The sequence below is a fragment of the Leopardus geoffroyi genome, chromosome D3 (genome assembly GCF_018350155.1).
Source record: "Leopardus geoffroyi isolate Oge1 chromosome D3, O.geoffroyi_Oge1_pat1.0, whole genome shotgun sequence".
Lineage (NCBI taxonomy): Eukaryota > Metazoa > Chordata > Mammalia > Carnivora > Felidae > Leopardus > Leopardus geoffroyi.
The window spans coordinates 6922826-6937537 of NC_059339.1; the positions used below are offsets into that span (position 1 = coordinate 6922826).

Sequence of the window (14712 nt, forward strand, 5' to 3'; positions counted from 1 at the left end):
TGCCCTCTGGCCTCGGTCTCGCCCTGGCCCTGACCGCACGGTCACCGGCACGGACTGCATCGCCGAGGGAAGTGACGGACATTCTTGGCTTGTTGCAAATAAGTGATAGAACTGAGTGGGTGACATTTCGTCCTGGAGAAGAGGACCCCTCCCACCACCCCAGACTTACTTGCTGCTCCCCCCTTGAGGCTGGAGAGACCCTGCCGGTCCCCTCTGTACCCCCTGGGTTGGACCATGTACCAGGGCCTGGGCATCTGGGAAGGACCTTCCTCGTTGCACTGGTCGGAAGGTGAGCACGGAGAACAGCCCCGTGAAGCCCTCCTACGGGATGCCATTCCCTGCACATCACTGCACGGGGAGGATGCGCCCGCGGCACTGCTGGGGCTTTCCCGGGACGAGGAGGAAAGCCTTTCTGGAGAAATCCGTGTGCTTGTTTGAGAATTTGTGGCAGAGAGGGAGCTTACAGCCACACTTGGTGAGGACACTGGCTCCCTTCTCCGGACCCCCGTGCTTGTGAGGTCGTCAGGGAGGCCCGGTGGGAGGGGGCGTGATGAGATCAGATGCGGGGCTTCTTGTTTGGGGTCTCTAGTTAAAAGATTTGCTCACTGAGGACATGCTTTCAGAACCAGCTAACCTTTCTGTGTCTCGACTGAGTGGACTCGTGCCAGTTTTCACTGGTCGCATGTGGTGGAGCCAGTCGTCTGCTTGAAAGTCTTTCCTGAAGCTGGTTTCCCTTAGAAACGAGAACCAGGCCCCGGTTCCATCGCCCTGTTTATGAAGTTTTCAAAGCACTTCACCCCACCCACACCGCATACTGGTCCGGAGGGGGACAGGGCCCCACTTCATGCTCTGGGAAACCCCGGGCACAGGGAGTGAGACTCTCCTCTGAGGCCACATGCGGTGGAAGCCACCCAAGTTGATCTTTCTCTGCCCTGACCTGCACGGTCTTTGTTCCACAAATGCCGGTGGCCTGCGGGGGAAGGGGGCACGCTGTGGGCAGCGTGCCAAGGCAAGGCCGCCCCCGCAGAAAGCGGGTGTCTGCACAGCCAGCTGTGCTCTTGGGAACCCAGAGGCCTGTTAGGCTCTCTTAATACAAGGCTGTGTGTGGCCACACCGGTTTGGTCCAGACCAGATAGGAGTCAGCGTGCCCACCGCCAAGCCCCGGTGTGGGCCGTTCTTAACTGCAGGGACTCAGTGGTCACTCCTCCCCCTTCCCAAAGAAGTGTGGCTTCTGACAGGGCTGGGGGAGCGGGAGGGGGGGGTGTGTGGACAAGAACCCAGGGGACTTGGGGTGGCAGTAGAGGCCGGGGAGGAAAGGCCCAAGCCGCGACTCACCACGGAGGTGTCCGTCCTACGGCCGCAAGTCACAGACTTCCCAGGAAACGAGCCCGGCGGAACCAGAAGCAGCTGTACAAGCTCTTCCGTAGTTCCAAGTGCCCTGTTACCTGCAGCAACTAAGTGGGTCCCTGCCCTGCGGTGCACGTCCCGGCCCTGGAGAAATGACAGCCCAGGCGCGGCCCCTCATGGTAGGGCAGTGACAGTCCAAGTGCATTTTATTGCCAGTCTGACTCTTCAACACAAGGAAAGACTAAAGGCAAAGCAGAAGAGCTGGTTCCTTGTGCTCGTGTCCAGACCGTGGCTGGTACCGGAGCACCCTGCGGGCGGGGGGAGCTGCCGGTCCTTTCCTCCCAAGCACTCCCGGGGGCCCAAGGAACACACGTTCTTGCAAATCCTCCTCCCAGTGGGGGCAGGGCAGGCCCACAGTGGAGCGGGGCTGCGGCCAGGCTGCCGGGCGGCCCCTTCCTGCGGGGCACAAAGGTGCCCTTGATCTGGAGGACGGCAGGTAGGCGTCCTAGTTCTTGGACTTTTTGTGGCTGAGCTGGGGAGGCCTTCGAGAGGTCTGGCCATCACCTCATGAGGAGGGGAGGGAAGGAGGCAGGGGGGGAGGTGGCGGCAAAGGGGAACAGGCAGAACGGGGCCTCCAGGGCAGGAGCAGCCAGATCAGGGTCATGAAGGACAGGACACAGGAGGGTCACCATAGATTCCGGCGGAACAAACTCCCGGAGTGACCGCACAGCACCTGTGCCCGCCGGGCCCGCATCTCCCCAAAGGTCCTGTCCTCCACACTCCCGTCCCCGATGCCTTGGAGCGAGGCCCAAGGAGAAAGGGCAATGCTAGGCCGCTCTGGAGCAGTCTGCTTTGCTTGAGGCCACCCCAGCCCCGTCACCATGGACTCAGTGCCCGAAAGCTACAAGTAGGTGAAAGCTACAAGTAGCTACCACATCTTGCCTATGTCCCCCACAGCCAGCATGGACTGGCCGTTCATGGCTAACCTCAGACCTTGAGTTTAAAAGGCAGGGGAGGTCCTACCCAAAGTCCCTCTCCTGGGGCCCTGCTTCTCAGGGTGAATACAAACTCACGAAGGAAAGCTTGAACTCAGAATATTACAAATGTTCCATGTGTTTCCTGAAGACGTTGTGGCTCGGGCCTGCTAGATCCTGGCTGCGCTCACGAGTGCCTGTTGCAGACGGAGAACCGGCCCCTGATCCTTTGGGTTCAGCGAGGGCTGGGGACCTCGGGGACACTGGTCCGGTCTGTGGGGTGGGGGACCACACCCCGTGGAGGCTCCGCAGCCGAGATGGGGCGGCCACCCAAGGCCCAGGCCTGCCTGCTGACCCCCTCGGGAGCCTAGTAGTTCACGAGCTGAGCCGGGTAGATGCCATCCTTCTTGTCCAGCTGCAGGAGTCAAAGTTGAGGGGCTCAGCGAACATGGCTGGGCCCCCACACCCCCTACCTCCCCTCGGCCCCCTGCAGCCTTCCCACCCCCACCATCCTCCCCGTGTTGCTGAAGCAGCATTTCTGCCCCGAGTCCCGCAGACTGGGGAGCAGAGACAGGGACGGCACCCCCGGGGCCCTCCCAGCCCCAGTGCCGACGCTCAGCACCTGCTGGTCCTGCCGGGCTGCCACACTGGGCTTCTGGGCTAGGGGTGGCTTCCTGGAGGTCCCACCACGGGGGGCAGCACTGGGTCGGCTGGGCTCCTCCTCGCTCAGTGTCCCCACGCCGCCAGCCAGCACGTAGTGCTGCTTCCGCAGCTCCCCCAGCCGCATACGCTCCGCCTCCAGCGTCTTCTCCAGCTCCAGGACACGAACCTGCAGCCCCACGTGCCCGCTCAGCACGGCCGTGTGGCCCACCCTGCCCGCCCTCCCAGAGCTGGGCCCTCGAGGAGGAGCGGGAGGCACGGAGGCCAGCCGTAGGCACCCACCTGGGTCTCCATCTCCTGCTTCTTCAGCTTGATGAGGGACAGGCCGGAGAAGTCCATGGTGTCTGTGGCCAGAACGGGACAGGGTTAGTGCCTCTGCGCCCGCCCCCACCCCGGCTGCGGCCAGGGCCCGGGCTCACCTCTTTCTTCGATCTGCTCCTGGCCTGATCTGGTGGAGGCCACCACGTTGGCGGCCATCTCGTTGACGGTGCGGGAGCACTCCTGCAGGCGGCTCAGGTGCGGGCTGTGTTTGTCTGCCTTCACCTGGGGGGGGCGCGGGGGCGGGTCAGCCTCACCCCTAGCACGTGGGGCCCGTCTGCCACAGCCCAGACCTGAGAGGCCGCTGCGCGTGAAGCCTCACCTTGGAGGCCGCCACCAGCTGGGCCGTGCTGGCTGCGATCTCGTGCGAACAGACGATGAGCTCTTCGTACTTGCCCGTGTGGAGCACCACCCTGTCGGCCGACTCCCTGCGGGCAGAGCCGGGTGGGGCCTGGGTCTCCGACTCTCGTGGCCCCGGGCTGCCTCCATGCTCCCTGCCCAGACCCTGCGCACCGAACACCCTGCCGCCCCCCACCTGGGGCGACATACACCAGCTGCGTGGCTCCCCAGCCCACGGCCTTGGAGGCGGAGATGAGGCCTTCGGTCCACCTGGAGTTCTTGGCATAAAATTCCTGCTGCGTGGCTGCCCCCTAGCGACAACAGGAGGGCAAGGCAGGGCGGGGGGGGGACCAGTCAGTGACGGTGCAGGTGGAAACGGAGCCCCACGTGGGGCCCCTCTGCCTTCACCTCAGCCACGAGGGTACGTCCCTGGGCCGCGGCGGATTCAGGCGTGAACCCCGGGCGCACCGTGCGCATCACTGGGTGGGGGGAGGGTGTCGGATCACTGCACGCTCCGGGAAGCTCGTGCCTGAAGGAGCCCTGAGGTCAGCTGAAGCCCAGGGTGGAGTGATCCGGAGGGCTCTGAGCTCATGCCCCCTTCGGGAATCGGGCCCGCTCACCCTGCCGCCCTCCACGATTTCCTTCTGCAGGCTGGTGGACGTCGTCACCAAGAGCCGGATGGCCTGCCGAGACCAAAACACGTGTCACTCTCGGGGTGGTCTTCCCAGGCACGCAGCCCACCCTGGGGTCGCAGTCAGCCACTCACCTTCATCAGGTCTGTGCACGAATTGAGGATCCTGAGGCAAGCAGGGAGGTGCAGGGGCGGGAGAGAGAGAGAAAGAGAGAGAGAGGAATCTACAGCGTGACCCTGGAGAACCTGCCCTCCGCGTGGGCCACCACGGGGCCCGACACAGCTGTCCAGCAGGCCGGGCTGCACTTGTTCCCGGTCCCTTGCGGAGAGCTAGGCAGGCAGGACAGAACACCCCGGGGTCTGGGGGCTCGGGAGTGGTGAAGTGGGGCTCACCTCTCGTTCACCTCTAGCTTCACCCCGGAGCTGGCATGGCGGGCCTGGTTCATCATGTCCTACAGCCAGTGACAGAGGTCAGCGGGCTGAGAGGGCGGTGTGAGAGGAAGGGGGATGCGGTGCCGGACCAGCCCCCCGCCCCCCAAACGGCCACGGAGCCGTCCGCCCCGTGCACGGGAGCACAGAGGCGGGCAGAGCCTGCACTCAGCCCAGCGCAGCCCCCGGGGCTCCTGCAGAAACCAGGGGAGCCCCCGCACCCCAGGCCTCACCTCGATCCTCCGCACGGCGTCTTCGATGGCCGCGGACGTGGCCGCCATCTCCTTGTCCACCACGGCCCCGAGCTCCTCCTGACGCACGTCCAGGCTCTTGGGCTTCAGCTCCTGGGGAAGAGGCATTTAGGAGTCAGGCGGGGCGGACTGGAGTCCCAGCAACCCCGGGGAGCCTAGGAGAGGCTGGAGCGGCGCTCTGTCCCTGCCCCGTGTCCTCCAGCTGCCAGCGCCACACATGAGCACCGGTTCGGCCCGAAGTAAGGCGGGTGTGGGGAAGTTGGGGCCCGGAGCCTCACCCCCGCGTCCTCACCCCTGCGGACCCCCACCCGGCGCCGCGGCCGCACACCTCACCTGGCCCAGCTGAAGGATGCCCTGCAGCGGGGTCCGCACCAGGCCGGGCTGGGCCTGCTGCAGGGTCTGCTGCTGCTGCAGCTGCCCCATGAGCTCCAGAGCCCGGGCCCCGCACTCCCGGCACGTGTCGATCAGCCCTGGGCGGGGAGAGGTCCGTCAGGGGCCGGCACCCGGGAGCCCCGGAAGATGCCCCCGCGCCAGGTCCGACGCCAGGACCGGTGTGTAGGCCCCCGCCTTCCCTGGGTCCACACGGGCCCCAGGTGGGAGTCAAGCCCGGGGCCCACTTACGGTCGGCAGGGTCGGTGGGTGCCAGGTGGGAGGTGGCACCGCCGTTGACGATGGTGTCTGCGGCCACGTGGGAGAAGTGGGTCAGGGCTGCCACCAGCACAGAGACGTCTGTGGGGGGAGGAGAAACGGAACCCTCACGCCACTGCCACAGGGCGAGGCCGGGCAGGCTGCTCACGTCCTCTGCCCACAAGCCTAACGGGCACCAGGGCCCAGAGAAGAAGCAGGCTCGGGGGATGGGAGGTGGGGGGGGGGGGGGGGGAGAAGAGGAAGGTCACAGGGAAGAAGAGCCTACACCACGTCAAGCGGCTAGACAGCAGCCAAGCCGGGAACAAAGCTAGGTCTGGGTGATCCCAGGCTCCCCGGCAGGCAGGAATGGGCTCCCGGGGGGCGTGTGCAGGGGGCACGGCTCTGGGAAGCTCCCCAGTGGCAGGAGGCAGCCACGGCCGGCGGAATGGGCACCCCGCCGCCGTGCTCACCTGACCCGGACACCAGGTACTGGGCATGGCCCTTCTCCAGGGCGCTCACGGCGTCCAGGGCTGCCTGGGCCCTGCTCACCAAGTAGTCTGCGGGCACAGGGAGAGGCGGTCAGGGGCGGAGCCTGCCTGAGGCCTCATCGCCTTCCGCCCCTCCTCTCACCCCACCGGGCAGGGAAGGAAAGGCCCTACCCGGCGAGCTGGTGCAGCGCAGGTGCAGGGGGTCATCCAGCTTGGCCACGGCGTCCCGCAGGATGCGCTGGGCCTCGGTGGCAGTGGCCCGGAGCACTGCAAACTGCTCGTCCACGAGCCTCCGCCGCAGTTCTTGCTCCTGAGACTCCTGGGGGGAAGGGGAGAGGCGGCTTGGACATCCCAACCGGGGGTCAGCGCCGGGGCAGCCAGGCAGGCGGTCAGCTGGGACCCTCGCTGGGGAGGGAGGTCTGAGGAGAGGCCCCGCACCGCCCCCCTGCTTGGACTGCTCCATCACGAGCCAGCGGGCAGCTTGGCAATAACAAGACAACCGATGGGGCGCCTGGGCGGCTCAGTCAGTTGAGCGTCCAACTTTGGCTCGGGTCACGATCTCACAGTTCGTGAATTCGAGCTCCGCGTTGGGCTCTCTGCTGTCAGCAAAGAGCCTGCTTTGGATCCTCTGTCCACCCCCCTCTGCCCCTCCCCCACCCTATCTCCAAAAAAAAAAAAGACAACCAAGTTAAAAAGCAGACAAGAGATCTGAACAAACATTTCTCCCCAAATACACAAAAGGCAATGAACACACACAAAAGACATTCAACACCATAAACCCTTAGGGAAATGCAAGACAAAAACCACAATGAGATACCACCTCACCCCCACTAGGGTGGCTAAAACGACCAGATAGTAACAAGTGCTGTTAAGGTTGTAGGGAAATTGGGGCAGTGGTTAAGTGTTTGTCTGACTTTGGCTCAGGTCGTGATCTCACAGTTCGTGAGTTCGAGCCCCACAGAGCCTGCCTCAGACCCTCTGTCCTCTGTTTCTCTGCCCCTCCACCCCGGCTGGTTCGCTTTTTCTCAAAATAAACTTAAAAAAAAAAAAAAGGTTCCCCAGAAATGGACAACTGCGTACGTTCCTGGCAGGAACAGAAACGGCACAGCCCCTCTGGTTCGTGGCGTTACCCCCAACTGCCAAAGTGAAAACACCCACCAACTGATGAACAAGTACACACAATGCATTCTGGTCGTGGGACACTACTGGGCCATGACACTCGGATGAACCCGGCCAACACTGCTCGGTGAGAGAAACCAGTCCTATCGTGAGGTCCCGTCCACCTGCAACGTCTGCAATAGGTCGATCCAGAGGGGAGAGGTTGCCAGGGGCTGGGGCTGTCAGAGGGGCGTGGGGATTAACTCCTTCCTGGGTGAAGAGTTTCTTTTTGGAGTGGTAAAAATATTCTGGAAGTACAGGGCGGACGCGCAACCCTTCGGTCGATCGGGAAGCAGGCCGGGTCTCGGCGCAGCTGTTGCTGTGGTGGGGGAGGGGGGGGCCGGGGCGTCACCTTGTCCGCCAGCTGCCTCTGCAGCTCAGCCGTCTCCCGAGAGCCACGCTGCTGCTCCTGGCTCAACGCCGCCTCCTTCTCCCGCACCAGGCCCTGGGCCGCCAGCAGGTCCGCCTCCTGTCGCTGCACCGCACTGCTCAGCTCGGCCTTCTCTGCGCTCAGTGCGTCCAGCCTGGAGCTCAGCTCCGAGCCGCTCTGCAAACACCCGGCACGTGAGCAGGGTGGCCTTGCCCGCACCCCGTCCCCACCCAGGTTCACGCACCACCCCCGAGAGCCACGTTCTCCTTAATCTCCCCTTAGAGAACTTCCCGAAGGCCAGGGCCCCCTTCCCGTGTCCCCTGGGTCAGAGCTGCACCCCAGGACTGAACCAAGCTACTGGCATCCGGGCATGGCCCTGCTCACGGGAAAGAGGACCCTAACTCCTGCCCGGCCGGCTCCCGGAGGCCACCCCACGTGCAGCGGCCATACCTGCTCCGTGCGGTTCAGGGCCTCCCGCGTGCGCACCAGCTCTCCCGCCTTGGCCTCCAGCTCCCTCTTGAGCTTCTCCAGCAGGTCAGTCTGCTCCTCCAGCTGGGACAGGACAGCGTGTCACGGCGGGCAGGGTGGAGGTGGGGGAAGAGACACCAGAGTCGGGGCCACGGGGGCCCACACATGCCCGGGACGCACCTTCAGCTCGGACTCCCGTCTCTCTTGCTCCATCTGGAAGGCCAGCTGCTCCTTCACCCGCGCCACCTCCTCCTGGCTCTGCTGGGTCACCGTCAGCTGCTTGGCCGTGTCCGCGTTCTGCGCAGGTGAGGCACAGGCTCACGCTCCGCCACCGCCAGGGGGCCCCACTCGGCGTCCGCCCGTCATGCCCGTGCCTCCACCTACCTTCCTGAGCAGCTCGGCGTGTGTGCTGATGAGCTCGCTGTGCTTCTCCTTGAGCTTCTGGTAGCGCGCCTCGGTGGCGCTGGCCCTCTCTGCAGGGGGCAGGGGAGGCGGTGGTCCCCAGCTGCCCGCCCGCCCGCCGGCCGCCCCCCGCCCCGGCCCCGCGCCGCTCACGCACTCTCGGCCTCCTCGCGCAGGCCCTGGTTCCGCTCGCCTTCCCGCTGGGCGGCCCGCAGCTGGGTCAGCTCGTGGCGCAGTTGCTCGTTGTCCACCAGCGCCTTCTGCTTCTGCTTCCGCTGCTCCTCCAGCTCGGCCTCCAGCGCGTTCACCTGGCCCTTCAGCTGCGAGACGTAGCGCTGGGCCTGTGCGGCCCGAGGACGGTGGTGTGGGAACCCCACGCGCGTGTGCGTCGGTGGGGGTGCGCCACACAGCCCGGCCCCACGACCCCGCCCTCACCTCCAGCCTGATCTTCTCCAGCTCTGCGCGGAGCGTCTCCACCTCCCTCTTCAGGGTCTCGATCTGCACGTCCCTGGGGACAGATGGTCTTCAAGGTCAGTCCTGACCACCGCGCAGTCCCCGCCACAGGCGGCCCCCGGCCCTCACCTCGCCTCACCTGTCATCCTTCAAGGAGCCATTGGGGGGTCCGAACGTCTGCTCAAAGAGGTCGGCCACCACCTGCCACACAAGCACGGTGACCCAGGGCCACGACCCCGGGCCCTGCAGGCCAGGGGAGGGCGCGGGCAGAAGGACACCCGACCAAAAGGGGGAACCTCACCGCTGGTTCCCCGGCTGGGGGCCCCGTGCTGATCTCAATGAGGTTCTCGGGCTCCTCGTCCTCAGGGGCCTCCTCGGGGATCACCACCACAGGCTTGATGTGTTCGGCCAGCGCTGAGGCCCGCAGGAAGTTGGGAGGTCCCTGGGGGAGGGGCAATGAGGGAGCTGCTCACGGCCCGGGGAAAGACCCTCTCAGTCGTCCCCAGCGCCCAAGTGGGGCCCCAGCAGGCACCCGGGGTCCCCCACGTGCCCAGAGTAGGAACAAGGCTGCAGCCCAGGGGCAGCCTGGGGAATATGACAGGTACCTCAGGCAGCCGGGGGATCTGGATGAGCCGCTTGAAGTAGAGCATGTCAGAGGCTCTCCGGAAGAAATTTCTGAGGCTGCAGAGGCAGATGAGGGGAGGTCACAGAGGGGCCGGACCTGGACAGAAGCCCAGCTCACCAGGCCGCAGAGCCTCCTCCCTGCCCGGGCCATACCTGTGAAACTGCTCGTGGAACCGGTCCCTGTGGCCTTGCAGGGTGTCAGCTGGGAGACCTGAGGGCAGGGACGTTGGACAGGACTTCCCCTCTGCCCCCTGCCCTGTGACTTGCAAAGACTTAACCTTCCCTCCCTCCCGTTCCCACTCTGCTCCACCACATTCTAGAAACCATCGTAGAGGGGACAGCACCTGCTGCCTGGCCAGGCCCCCCACCAACTGGGAGAGTGAGGTGAAGGGTGGGGGGGTGGGCGCTCCAAAGTCAGCATCTTGACCACAGCAAGCCCGATCGGCGCATGCCTGTAGGGGGCGCTGTGAAATCGCTTCTGGACTCCAGCTTGGGCTGATAGCATTGCAACAGCTCATTCACCCCAGGCCCCTGGTTCTCAGGGTGGGGCGTGGGGACCAAGACCTCTTCAGAGGGTCGACCGGGGCCAAACCCTCTGTGAACGGGGAGCAAGTGACGTGCGCCTCTTTGGATGTGTCACGCCAGCCTGTGGGATGCGAGGCGCCCCAGTGGGCTGCCCTCAGAGGGCAATCCCTCCTTCAAGACCAGGGATTTCAGAGAACTGCATACATGTAAAACCACACCCCTCTTCTCACTAGACCCTTGTGTTGGAGAACAGTGCTTTTCCACCACAACTGTGGTGGTTATGTTAAGGCTAGTGTACTACGTCACATTTAACTGAGAAGTATTTTTTAGGGGCGCCTGGGTGGCGCAGTCGGTTAAGCGTCCGTCTTCAGCTCAGGTCATGATCTCGCGGTTCATGGGTTCGAGCCCATCGGGCTCTGTGCAGACAGCGTGGACAGAGCCTGCTTGGGATTTTCTCTCTCTCTGTCTCTCCCCCTCCCCCCACCTCTCAAAAATAAACATTTTTTTAAAAATAACTTTTTTAAATGTCTTGATCTTCATTTCTGATACAGCCAATATCTGTCAACGTAAGCCACCTAAACACGGCCCTCTGTGGCTCCGGCTGAACCTCAGGGGGCCCGAGGCAGGGCGGCAGGGGGCCGGGGGGACTTACAGGCGTGCAGCTTGAACATGAGCTTGACTGTGTAATGGTAGAGGTGGCTGCAGTCCTGGATGACCTGGATGAGGGGAGCCAGGCGGCACTGGCCCGAGGACATCTGGGACACAGCGATGGCTGTGTTGAGCTGCCGGAAAACTGCAAACAGAGGTGGAGGGAGCAGCATGCGCATGGGAAGCTGGGATGTGGCCTCGGTGACAGGCTCCTGAGAACAGTGCAGAGGGTGGGCCCCACGCCCTCATCTCGGGGCATCGGCAGAGCAACCCTGGGAGGCAGCGGCCTGGGGACCTGCCTTGCTGGTTCTAGCCAGGCCTGGACAACTCTGTCCCAGGTCCTCGGACACAAACATGCTCCAAACTGCTAGGACAGGAGCCCCTGTGCTTTGGCTGCCCCAGATGGACCCGAGAGCCCTCACAAACTAGGGCAACAGCAGGGTCGGGGCAAAGAGAATACAGGTCAGCTCAGCAAGGGTTTCCAAGAGCCACCACGCAGTGCACCCGGAATGAGGGGCTGGAGGGACAGGGTGACTTCGAAGGTCCTGTACCCGTGGGCCTCGAGCTCATCCTCAGTCTTCGAGGGAAGAAGGAGGCTCAAAGCAGTGTAGCCAAGTGCCTCATCTTACAACTGTGATGAGAGCCACATGGCAGCCAGATCGGGACCTGGTTCTGAAAGCCCCAAGTGACCCCAAAACCTCACTTCCACCCAGGGTCAATCTCCCCTGTCCCTGACAATCAAGCCTTTCGTGAGATCAGCCAAGTAGGAGGGCCAGGGACAAACACGAGGCTGCCCCCACCATAGCCGGCCTCTTATCTAGGGCACAGAGAGAAATGACAACGGGCAGACCGCACGCCAGGGTGGCCCATGCACGACACAGATGCCAGGACAAGCCCTGGGGCCCTGTCCTCACCTGGCCTAGGGTGGGACCGTTTGCAAACCTCCAAGCCCAGGAGGAGCAAGACGCAGCTAAGCATGGTCCTTCACCCTCTAAATCTTAACATTCAATTACGTGTCACATCAAGTACATCTTCCTATAAGAACTGAAACACACATAAAATACTATTTGGGGTTTGATACGAGGCAAAACCATTTCTCCACTGAGGGGCATTCAGGATGGTTCTCCAGGGAGACGCCGGCCTGTGGACCGCTAGGCTGCCCCTTCTTTGTGCTTCATCAAGAGGTGAGTGTTGCAAGGGGTGGGGCGCCCAACTGTGGGTTTTCTCTATCTTCCCTCGTGGGGGCCGCTGTGAGAAGCACGTCTCGTCCCTGCCAGTCACAGGCCGGCGGCCACGCTCCCCAGTGGGGTCTGGGCTCCTCTGGGTACAGCTCAGAGTCCAGATCCAGGAGTGCCAGGAGGCTGCCCAGACCCACCTCTCTCAAATCCCGGTTTTCCCTTAAAAAGGCATTTGCTATTCGTTCTCCTACAAAGAGCACTGAGTCACCCAACAAGACATCCCGAAGCTGCCGCCCAGAACAATCCCCTCTGCGGCCCCGAGAGCGCAAGCCCTCTGAGATTTCCTGTCCAGCAGCTGCTGGGTCCCTGGGCTGTGAAGTCCATGACTCACAGGACTTTTACAGCAGGAAACACGCAAGATGACCCAAACCAACTCTCTCCTGGGAGGGCTCTGCAGATGCCCGACGCAGGGGGAGCCGAGTCAGGAGGGGGCGCCGCTGCCTGGACACCTCTGAGGCCTGGCGCCCTGCAGGAGCAGTGGACACCTCTCCCCATGTCCTGGGGGCACCTGGAGGCCCCCTCACCCCCTCCTAGCAGGGGCATGGACACCGGGGGCAGAATAAGCTGGTGGGGCTAACTTCTCATCCGGCTCTGGGCCCTGAGGAACCATGCAGGACCCAGGGGGGCCGGGCCTCCTCCTTGCTTGGCTTACCTGATTCAGAAAGCCTCAGCTCACAGTCCATGTAATCAAACATCTCCACGGTGAGCTGGAAGCTACAAGGGGAAGGCGGAGGGCTGAGCGGAGGGGCAGGGGACTCACCGCACGAGACCCGCCCCCCAGGCGGGAAGAGGGAACACGGTTCATCCAAGAGCCTCTGCGCCGGACAGCCATCTTTCAGCCAAAGAGGCCAGATTCCAAATCAACCCCAGCCCTTGAACTTCAGCCTCATTTCCTGGGAACGGGACCCTCTGCCCCAGCCAGCCGCTGATGAGCACCTGGCCTCATGGACCCAGAGTGTGGAACGCTGAGGGAGCCACCGGGGAAACTGAGGGAGAAGGAGGTGGCGCCAGGCAGCCACACTGTCCTGAGGGACTCACATGTTGTTGACGTCGGTCCCAGCAGTTTTCTCCAACACTTCGTCCGTCACTTCCAGGCCCGCAGGAAACTGGGGGTGCTGTGGAGAGGACACCCCCACTCAGCTGAGGCCCATGCTGGCCCCGGCCCAGAACGGGTTCTAGCTTCTGAGGAAAGGAGGAGATGCTGAGGATGCCCCCATCTGCCCCAGGCACTGGCTGAGGGGGCTGCAGGTGACGGGACACATGGGGGACAGGGAGGAGGGGATGTCCAGCCAGGGCAAGAGGCTGCCTGGAGCCAAGGGCAAAGCAGACACTCCCCCCGGCATTAGAGGAAAACGTCTCAAGTTGCCCTGACTCTCAAGGCACCCTGGGCACCTCTGGTTTCCCCTCAGGTCAAGGTTGGGACACAGTAGATGCCACCACCCGGCTTCCCAGGATATCACAGAGAGAAAAGCCCAGGGTCCTCCACCCCCAGCCCCATGACGCCCGAGGAAACTACCTTGAGGTGGAAGGAGATTTTGGTCAGCAAGAGTTTGGTATAAACATTCACCAGCTGTCCGTAGCGGTCATGCAAATGTCCCTGTGGAGAGAGGAGCGCTGGGATGAGGGTCTCCCACCCCAGGAACATGCCCACAAATCCTACAGGACCTGTTCACGCTTTGGGGCCAACGAGACAGCAGAGGTGGGAAGGTGCAGGACGCCAGCTGAGTGTCCTTCCCCCACCCGCCACACGGACAGACGTTCACGCACAAATACTGCTCAGCCCTCCAGAGGCCGCCAACGCATCCCTCCTAAGGGCCTCCGCCAGCCCTACGCTTTGTCTACGGCTCTTTGTTGTTTGTTTGTTTTTTTTTTTTAATTTTACTCCTAGTCCTTCTTGCCAAAGAAACTCTTGCGAGAAGAAGGCTCTTTGTCCAGGGCAACAGGCCAGCTCAGAGTTGGGACGCTTCATTAAAATGCTGGTGGCAGCCGAGGAGGCACATTCTGCCGGGTCCGTGTACACATCCTCCCAGCTGCCTCCCCGGTCACCTCCAAACACCGTGGCCCCTGCGAGCACGCCAACTGGGCCTGTGTCCGCAAACACCACCACGGGCACTATTTTCTTGACTTCAAGGGACATCTGTGAGACACGGCAGCTCGTGTCTACGCCAGCAGGGCCTCCCTCTACAGCCCAGCTCTGAGGCCTGCCCTGACCCCGGCCTACCCCATGAGGTCCCAACAGTACTCCCAGGTGACAAATAAGGCCAGAGGTCCTGTCCCCACCCCCATATTCCCTGAGGTCTTAGAGTAGATCTAGAATACAAGCTTTTGGGGCTTCCAACCTTTATTATGGATAAGAATCTTCTGGAAGTTTTTTGAACCCAGTTTCCAATCCTGAGATTCTAAAGCAGCCCCAGTCAGGGGGGGTGGGTGGTGGCGGGCAAGGAGTCCGTACCCCTCACATTGGCTGTAACCGCCAGTCAGACACTCAGACTGAGGTGTCGCCACATTTCCCAGCTCACAGGGACCACAGGGCTGCTGAGTTTCTGGAGCTAGGGGGCCCGTTAGTTATGCGTTTGGAGCTTCCCAGACAAGACCTTAAAAGCAAGGCTGAGGTTTCATTAACTGACGTCCATCTGCCCCCAATGTCTCCCCAGATAACATTGTGACTTCTACTCTGAGGGAAAGGAGGGAAAAGACGCCCATCTGCAGGGAGCTCCCATTCACTCGGCCCCACGAGCTGGGGGTCAGGACACCAAGCGGGA

General features: G+C 62.9%; 1 protein-coding gene across 3 annotated transcripts in view; it reads right to left on the reverse strand.

Annotated features, from left to right (window-relative positions):
• Positions 1-1535: 1535 nt before the first annotated feature.
• HIP1R (huntingtin interacting protein 1 related) overlaps positions 1536-14712 on the reverse strand; it is a 29367-nt gene continuing 16190 nt past the window's right edge. For 2 of the 3 annotated variants that reach the window (XM_045459544.1, XM_045459547.1), the window contains exons 5-32: positions 13467-13547; positions 12989-13065; positions 12603-12664; positions 10717-10857; positions 9693-9750; positions 9521-9596; positions 9217-9357; positions 9055-9116; positions 8898-8970; positions 8620-8803; positions 8445-8533; positions 8241-8357; positions 8043-8144; positions 7575-7769; positions 6236-6383; positions 6047-6133; positions 5571-5678; positions 5283-5419; positions 4932-5042; positions 4663-4721; positions 4405-4435; positions 4259-4321; positions 3849-3949; positions 3622-3727; positions 3401-3524; positions 3264-3325; positions 2944-3150; positions 1536-2736 (exon numbers count right to left, since the gene is read on the reverse strand). In XM_045459544.1, coding sequence (XP_045315500.1) covers positions 2689-2736; positions 2944-3150; positions 3264-3325; positions 3401-3524; positions 3622-3727; positions 3849-3949; positions 4259-4321; positions 4405-4435; positions 4663-4721; positions 4932-5042; positions 5283-5419; positions 5571-5678; positions 6047-6133; positions 6236-6383; positions 7575-7769; positions 8043-8144; positions 8241-8357; positions 8445-8533; positions 8620-8803; positions 8898-8970; positions 9055-9116; positions 9217-9357; positions 9521-9596; positions 9693-9750; positions 10717-10857; positions 12603-12664; positions 12989-13065; positions 13467-13547 — 2850 coding nt within the window. In that variant the 3' untranslated portion in view covers positions 1536-2688. Of the gene's footprint in view, positions 2737-2943; positions 3151-3263; positions 3326-3400; positions 3525-3621; positions 3728-3834; positions 3950-4258; positions 4322-4404; positions 4436-4662; positions 4722-4931; positions 5043-5282; positions 5420-5570; positions 5679-6046; positions 6134-6235; positions 6384-7574; positions 7770-8042; positions 8145-8240; positions 8358-8444; positions 8534-8619; positions 8804-8897; positions 8971-9054; positions 9117-9216; positions 9358-9520; positions 9597-9692; positions 9751-10716; positions 10858-12602; positions 12665-12988; positions 13066-13466; positions 13548-14712 lie in introns of those variants that run through there. The other variant, XM_045459545.1, reaches the window with a different exon arrangement.